Genomic DNA, 8,942 nt, shown 5'->3' with positions numbered 1-8,942 from the left:
GGTGGCTGGAAATGGTGGGAAGTGAAAAATTGATGAAATGTGTGGTGGTTGTGGTGGTGGTGGTGTGGTGGGAAAATGATTCCCTTTGTTTTAAAAACAAACAACAAAGCAAAAATAGGGTATTTTCATTCCATTCTTCTCCTTTCCCTTTAATCATTCCATTCCGATTCCCTCGTGTGAACCAAACGGCTCCTTAGTATTACTTTCTCTCTTGTTTCTCTCTCTACAACTCTTAGTTTAATTCCATCATTTATTTCCCTTAATTTTGATAACGATTTCTTCTCTTTTAATTTTAGTAATCTATTCTCTTTCTTTGATCATGTCTTGTTTATTTGCTTTGATTAGTTTAGATTTAATTATGAGTGAGTAGTTTTCTTTCTAGGGTTTGTGGGATCCATAAATAATATGAAGGGGTAATTTATTGTTGTTGATTGTCAATGCTAGATTAATTTTCTGTTGATTGATTTAATGCCTGTGCAACTAGACTTGCGAATGTTTATTATGTATGAGTTTAGCAATATTGATTTTGAGATTTGAGAGATGACAATTGATATTTAGGCCTAGTTTCTATAGGTAGATATTAATTTTTAAATGGTTAAGTCGAGATTCGAGAGATGAGATTTAATACCGGTAGATTAATTCTGTGATTGTAATACGTAACGAAAGCCCTTTATGATCTGGTTAATAGATGCATTGATGATTGATGATTATGTTTTACCCTGTAATATTATTTATTGGTGAACCTTTGCCCTATCTTTTATTCATTGATTTTCCCCCTACTTTTATTCTTCCCTACTTTTGTTATTCGTAGTATAATTCCTTTAATTAACAACAATTGGTTACTTAATAATCTAGATTATAATAATTAATTAAGAATAGAAAGACGCGTTTCCCTGTGGATTCGACCCTACTTCCCTATCTATTATTAGTTAGTAGTTTTAGAAATTACTTTTGATTAGGTGATACGACATTAGCCTGACAAGCCCCTTTAAACAGGTATATAATAAAATGCCAATTAAAAAATGGAGCTCATTCATTTAAATAATACTTTACATACATAAATACACTTGCATTACAAATCAAAAGAATGAATAAATAAATAATCCTTCACCCAACTTCACACTCTAATTTGAAACATAACTAAGACGACAACCTCCAAAACATCAACTAACTAATTATTAACAATCCTACAATTCTTTCTAATCTCACCATTAAGACCAGTGAGAACCTCAATTGAACCCATATGAACCATAGCTTTACCAAACTTGCTAACCCAATCACCACCTTGCCTATTGTAGTTCTTCACCACACTCGCCGTTGTAGGGCTAGTCATAAGGCTTTGATCCGAGGTCAATAGATCCCTTCTATTAAGCACATTTTGATAATACTTGTTGTCCAATCTATTAGGTGTAATAAAATCTTGCACAATAGTTGGATCAACATTGCTAGGAGCATTATTAGGGCACTTGGATTTTAACATATTAGCAAATCTAGGATCCATTGAAGGGTCTTGTGGGTTTGTAGCATTGAAGGTGTAAAGTCTTTTGGTGAAAGAAGAACAATGTGAAACTCCAATAGAATGTGCCCCGGAAAGGGTGACCATTTCCTCCACAGAAAGACCTTTTTGTTCAAAACTTTTTTGTAGTTGTTGTAGGTTAAAAAAAGGTGCAGGTAAGTTTTGGTCAGGGTCATTCTTAAGAGAAATTCTCCCATCACGACGACCTGATTGTACAGCGTAGTTTATCCCTCCTAACTTGGAAGCACTGTCTCGTGCTGCAAAGGCTATGATATCTGCACAAGAGACCGTTTGCGGGCATCGAGCTTCAAGCTGCTTCTTTGCCTCATCAATCACTTCATAACCTCGCATACTTGGGTTATTTGCTACATTGTCTTTCTCAGCTGGGTTCCCCGGGGTTGAATCTAGTAAAATTGAAGCATCACAACCCTGAAAACCATAACAAGAAAAATTAAATTAGGTTGACATGCACATACATAATCATAAGATTAATGTAAGCTAAGATAAATATGATATAACGTTACACTATAATCATACGCAAGTTAAGTTACGTACCCTAACAAAACAATCGTGAAAATGCATTCTAATAAGACCAGCTCCTAAACCAGGATTCCTAGTGACCGCATTGTTGACAACATTCCTCACAATAGACTCTGCCGAGGGACAAGTCCGTTGATAAAATCCCACCTTTAAAGAAGACGACGACGATTGGGCAGTAGCTGTATACATACACACCGTTGCAAGAAAGAAAAGCATACAAAGAAATGAATTCGACATGTTCACTCACAAAGCTAATTCACTAAGTTTACAACTAGTTAGTTATAAATGTTACAAAATTAATGTGTTGTGCTAAGGATGAAGAAACTTGGAGGAATAGGATGGAGTTTATATAGGTAGGCATGCGTAGTTAAAATTTGAATGAAGAAAACGTGTAGTCAGCTTAGCAAGAATTGAATAGTTCCATAAAATTATGCTATTACCAAAATTGGCAACTAGCAAGTGGATTATACAGTATGTACTTTTTATGGTAGCCACCATTCAGCAGTTTCCTGGGTATTTTCGTCATTTTTAACTAAATCAAAAGCATTTAATTTGAATATATTTAGACACCAACGCCGTTATAAAACATAGCTTAAACCATTTAATATGCTGTACTTTTTTAAATATCATTGATACACATGCACGAATTAATAACTTTGAATATTAGAAGCTGAAAGTCAACTTTGGATAAAGTACTAGCTCCTGAAGTTTGAAAATTATAAGGTTTTATAAGAATTACATTATTTTTTATTATTATTATTATTATTATTTTTTTTTTTTTTTTGATGTTTAGAGAGTCGCAAGGACACGTTATGAGAATCAATCCTCTAAAATTGGGAGGGAACCTCTAAGTGGGCGTTTGATTTAGTAATTTTTAATGTTTGAAACAAAATTAAATAAGTGTTTTCATTTCCAGTTGTTTGGTATGAGTTAAAAATAACATATACCAATTTCGAAGGGTAATAAAATCTCTCGATTTACTACCCTTGACAGACTAGTGGAAACAAAATACGTTTCCTTAATCAATCACAATCTAGTCATATTGTTTCCATTCCACTAGCATACCAGACAGAGGAGGACCTTCCACCGGTACCATTTGGGGCCCGACCCTCGCTAAATTATTGTAATTAATTAGTTGATAAACTTAAAAAACCTTATTTTCCTTACAAAATATTGGGACATAGCGATTACTTTTGGATGAGAGGTAAACTATTCATATCTCGCCCCGTCTAATACTTTCGGTTAAGATCCACCACTGATACCAAACATATAAAATGTCTCTCTGTGTTTTTTTAAGTATTACAATTTGACCGGCACATAATTTTAGGCAATTTAATTGACTTAAATAAAATAAGAGGTAAATGGGGTAGTTGGAGTATTAAAAAATTGTAAAAAAAGATGGTGGGGTTAATAGTTTATTAAAAAGTAATAACAAATGTGAGAGTAAAGATATAATAAAAAAAAAAGGAAAATTTGATTTAAATAATCCAACCTTTGACGTATTTGTATTTAATAATCCAACCTTTTGATTATTCTACAATAATCCAAGCTTTAAGGGGTGTCTTAGATTATCAAAGAGAAGGACGATGTGTGGGGCGCAAGAATCTTCTATCAGATATTCTGCTCCTATTTTATTTATTTATTTATTTATTTTTTTGATGAAAGACTAAAATAGATGGTTGCCTCATCAAATTTTAACGATTAGGGAGCATTTGGTTCGCAAACTCGTATGGGGTTGGAAACGAAATGAAACCATAGTGGTATGAGTTTGGAACTTGATTCTTAATACCATATGTTTGGTATGCTAATGGAATGCAATTTTTTTTCTTTTATTTGATACCTAAAAGTATGGGAATGAGTCAAACCCAACCTCTATTAGAGTCGGTTTGGTTATATTTGTTAATATTGTATTTATGTTAGGTTTATCTTGTTATGAGTTTTAGGCAAGTCATGTATTGTGTATATATATGTGAGTTTTATAAATACAAAGGTTAAGCCGTTTTCTCCCATTGTTCTTGAGTTTATCATGGTATCAGGCCTCTCTAATTTCTAGAGATTTTTCGATCCTTGGTTTGTTTTCATTACTTCCGCATATTAATTTTCACAAGAGATTAAGGCTTCAATTTCACGAGGACGATTTGGGTAATAAGTTGGGTATTATTAAATGAGGCGCGACCGACTAGTATTGTTGAGCGAGATTTAGACGATGCAAATATTTTTATTAATCTGGAATATTTAAGAGGGAGTTCGTCGGATAATTTGGGTCGTGGTCATCGTGAAAAACGGCCTCCTTCGTTGCATCGGAATTATGTCACTCATACTATCATCACTGAAAATATAGACCCCTCTACATCAACTGTCGTCCCTCTTCAATCACATTCCTCAGGTAAACCTTTCCCTATAGCTTGTCATGTTGAATATAATCGTTTTTCTAACAGACACATGTGTTTTCCGGCGACGATCACTAAGGGAAAGAACCGTCTTCATTCAAAGAGGCGGTTAAAGACGTCGATTGGCGTAAAGCTATGCAAGATGAGATTGATGCTCCGGAACGCAATGGCACATGGACCGTTGTGGATTTTCCTCCAGGCAAGAGGGCTATTGGTAGTGGTTGGGTGTATAAAATCAAGTACACCGACAAATCAAAAGTGGAATGTCTCAAGGCTCGTTTGGTTGTTTATGGCAACCGTCAGGTTGAAGGTGTTGATTATAATGAGAAGTTCGCTCCAGTTGCAAAGATGACTACGGTACATATTTTGTTAGTTGTTGCTGTGTCTTTAAATTGGGAGTTACATCAGATGGATGTTCATAATGCATTTCTTCATGGTGATTTGGATGAAGAAGTATATATGCAGTTTCCTCCAGGGTACGGTACTCCGACACTTGGCAAAGTTTGCAGGTTGGAGAAATCTTTATATGGCTTGAAACAAGCCCCAAGGCAGTGGTTTTCAAAACTGTCCAATGCTCTACGAGGTTTTGGGTTTAAAAACTCCCATGCTGATTACTCTCTATTTAGCTATGTACAGGGTAGTGTGTCTTTGCATGTTCTTGTATATGTCGATGACTTGATCATTGCAGGCTCCTCTCATGATGCCATTGTTCGTTTTAAAGCTTATCTGAGCAAATGCTTCTATATGAAGGATTTGGGTTTGCTTAAGTATTTCTTAGGTATAGAGCAGAATCATCGTCTTGCACATGTTTTTGGTGAGCCATTCGCTCATCCGGAACAGTATCGTCGTTTGGTTGGTCATTTGGTATGCTTGTCGGTCACTCGACCGGAGTTGAGTTATTCAGTGCATGTTTTGGCACAGTTTTTGAGTGTTCCACAGGTTTCACATTGGGATGCGGCCATTCGTGTCTTGCGCTAACTTAAGGGTAGTCCAGGACAAGGTATTTTGTTGCGACCTACGACAAATTTACGCTTGACGACGTTTTGTGATAGTGATTGGGCGGCGTGCCCGTTGAGTCGGCGTTCCTTGTCAGGTTATTTTGTTTTTTTAGGTCGTTTCCCTGTTTCTTGGAAGACTAAGAAACAGCCTACTGTAGCCACATCCTCATCTGAAGCCGAATACAGGTCTATGTCTCTCACTTCTCGTGAGTTGAAATGGTTGAAAATGTTGTTGTTTGTTCTTGGTGTTAAGCATTCAAAGCCTATGCAGTTGTTTTGTGATAATCAGTCGGCTTTGCATATTGCTAAGAATCCGGTGTTTCATTAACGTACGAAGCATATTGAGGTAGACTGTCATTTTGTTCGTGATGAGTTGATAAACGGTAATATTTCTACCTCATATGTTCCGACGGGTCATCAGTTGGCAGATATTCTTACCAAGGCTCTTGGACGCCAGCAGTTTGGTTTTCTCTTGCGCAAATTGGGCATTCGCGATTTGCATGCTCCAACTTGAGGGGGAGTATTAGAGTCGGTTTGGCTATATTTGTTAATATTGTATTTATGTTAGGTTTATCTTGTTACGAGTTTTTGGCAAGTCATGTATTGTGTATATATATGTGAGTTTTATCAATACAAAGGTTAAGCCGTTTTCTCCCATCGTTCTTGAGTTTATCACCCTCCCCCTAAGGTTTCTAAACCCCATACCTTAGGGGTTTGAGGTATGAGTTTGAAACTCTTATGAGTTTAAATCATTCTAAACCCATACCGCCCCAAAAAATGGGTTTATGAGTCAAACCATTTTTTGACTAATTAATACTCATAGATCTAAGTTGCAAAAACTGAGGGTATTGGTAATTTGGTATGTGTACATTTATACAATAGGTCAAAGGTTTGATCCCCTTCCCCCGTTTGTAAATTGTACTCCGTAATAGAGTTGGTTTGTGATTGTTTGTTGTTTCGCACTAATATTAATGAAAAACTCTACATTGTTAGAGTATGGTTGGTGAATAATGGTGTAAATTCATTCCTTTTTTGTGAGCATGTCTACATATATAAGAGATATTTGGGACGCATGAATTACGGGTACAAAGGGAGTTGATAATTCTCAAATTTATGGGTTGTTCTCTTCGGCTTAAGTTTAGTTCAGTTCTTAATTTCCTCCTCTCATAAAATATTTAGTTCAGTTCAGTTCAGCTCAAAAAATCAGAACAGGCCCCTAGTGTAAGCAAATGTTCTTGCTACAACTATTAGCTAGTAAACATAGACTAATTTCATTCAACCAAAATTTATTTTGAATCTCATATCTTTGGTAAACTAACTTCCCCTGCCTCCCAAATTGTCCACTTTACTCATAAACAATACAGTACTTTTAGTGACTATTTATGCAACACAAACAGAATATTCAGCATTAAGTAAGGCTCATTGGTTCGAGCATTAGGAATAATATAACAAGCCATAGCTTTTAAGTGTTCAAATTTGAATTATTTGTAGCTAGTAGGCAAATTACCGTTGCAAGTACAATATCAAACAATTATATGTACGACAACTAAATAGATACAACAACAATAAAGTCTTAGCCTTATTCCCAAAGAGATGGGTTCGGGTAGTATAAAAAAAATAGATAGAAGCAAGCAATACAATTTATTAGAACAAAACAATAATACGCACTTACATGAGTAATAATGTTGGTTGAAGGTGTAAGTGATGCATTCCCAGTAGCAAGAACTTTAGATACCCAAAATTATCAATCACCCAAAACAAAAAAAAAAAAAAAAAAAAAAAAAAAAAAAAAAAAAAACCATAATATGTTCCTAAAATACCCTAGAATGCATCTCTTACATCCCCGTAACTCACCAACAATTACATGATTTCCTTTTACTATTTTCCAAAATAAGTCCAGAAAAGTAAAAATTATAGTTTCAACGAGTTATAATTTATAAAAAATAATTATAAAAATTAAGTAAAAGTAACAATCGGACCGCTACCCTCAATTCCCCACGATGCAACATTGGCGCTCTCCCAGTTCTGCCCCAAAAAAAGGGGCTAGAAACTCGGGAGAGCGCAGTTGCAAAGTCTTTTTGAAGTAGTAGTAGTAAATTTTTTAGGACATTTCTACCATCATATGTCACTTGGTATATACAATACAACCATCTCCCGCCATCCGCTTTCGCTTTCGCCACCACAACCGCCTTCCACCATCGGAATCCATAAACATTTGCTTAACTTCATTGATTGTAAGGTAACAATTAAAAGTTCATTAATTCTCCTTCACTACTAAGTAGAACAAAGGAGAAAAAATGAACTTTTGTGTTAACAGAAAAAACAAGCGTGTTTGTTATTTCCTTCTTTTTTGGGGGTGTGGATATGGGGAGTTACAAAGAGGGGGTGGTATATAAAGAGGAGATTGTAGCTTTTTGGTTCAATGTGCGTGGATTATAATTGGTTAATTATTGATTAATTAATTTATTTTTCAGTCTACTATGCTAAAAGAATTTTTTCTTGGATACTTGTAGGTACCCACCTAAATTGATAAGGAAAGTGATTTCTTTTAGATTCTAGTTATAGACAGTAGGTCCGGTCTAATTTCGGTCCGGTTCCGGTTCGAATTTCATTCAATCTAGGTCCAATTTTACACATCCCTACAGGAGATATGTACACTTGAAATGAAAATAAATACGAAGTATAGTGAATAAAGGATAAGTAAATTGACTATAATATTGTTATAAAATTAGATTTTATTTATTAATGCATTTTTGAGCAACTACAATTAAAAATAGTTGATGTAAAAAAAAAATTTGTTAACATTATGAGAAAAAAAAAATATGAAACCTACTTGTATATAAATTGGGAGCAACATTAATTACTGCACACCCTCAGTATTATTGATTATGCAATTATTACCTTATCATTAGTTCATTACCATATTTTGTACTTGTATTCTTGTCCATAATGATGACGATAATGTACTCGTTTGTTCAATCAACACTAGGTTTTCATATACATCTTTTTTCATAATAAATGCTCTAATTTGATTTTTAGGACCTATTCTCATACGTTGAAATTCATTTCATTTCAGTTCAGTTCAGCTCTTAATTTCCTACTCTTATAAAATATTCAGTTCAGTTCAGTTCAGTTCAGCTCAGCTCAGTTCAGTTCAATATAGTTCAGTTCAGTTCAGTTCAGTTGAGTTCAGTCAATAAGAATAGGCCCTTACACTATTCACATATATTACTTTAAGCAATAGTGCAATACAGCTGTTTTATACATAAAGTTAATCACAGTTATGCAGGTATATTAGAATCATTTTGCTATAAAGTTTCTAAATATCAAGTTTTTATTAACATTAATACAGTACTTAATTATAGATAAAAATATTATTAGTCGTTTTCCGTCGATAAATGTAACTTTTAAAAAAAAGGTACTCCATATTTATTTTCAAATAAAGAGAGTGTATCATACGATCAGACAATACTACGTATTGTATATATCATTAGGACG

At 34.5% G+C, this 8,942-nt stretch overlaps 1 protein-coding gene across 1 annotated transcript; it reads right to left on the bottom strand.

Moving 5' to 3' along the window:
* Positions 1-1,158: 1,158 nt before the first annotated feature.
* On the bottom strand, positions 1,159-2,293 carry LOC145603102 (peroxidase 5-like). Its single transcript, XM_081659222.1, has 2 exons — positions 2,072-2,293; positions 1,159-1,945 (listed from the first exon to the last, which is right to left on the bottom strand). The coding sequence occupies exons 1-2, from the start codon at positions 2,291-2,293 to the stop codon at positions 1,172-1,174; spliced, it is 996 nt and encodes a 331-aa protein (XP_081515348.1). The 3' UTR covers positions 1,159-1,171.
* Between the last annotated feature and the right edge of the window lie 6,649 nt (positions 2,294-8,942).

Source organism: Chenopodium album, chromosome 21 (genome assembly GCF_948465745.1).
Source record: "Chenopodium album chromosome 21, dcCheAlbu1.1, whole genome shotgun sequence".
Taxonomy (NCBI): Eukaryota; Viridiplantae; Streptophyta; class Magnoliopsida; order Caryophyllales; family Amaranthaceae; genus Chenopodium; species Chenopodium album.
The sequence above is the reverse complement of the archived record's forward strand: the minus strand, read 5'-3'. Positions and strand labels throughout refer to the sequence as shown.

Bases quoted from the DNA above. Each gene is read 5' to 3' on its own strand.
- LOC145603102 (XM_081659222.1), bottom strand. From the start codon at position 2,293: ATGTCGAATTCATTTCTTTGTATGCTTTTCTTTCTTGCAACGGTGTGT. The intron at 1,946-2,071 runs GTACGTAACTTA...TATGGTTTTCAG, and splicing joins TTCACGATTGTTTTGTTAGG to GGTTGTGATGCTTCAATTTT.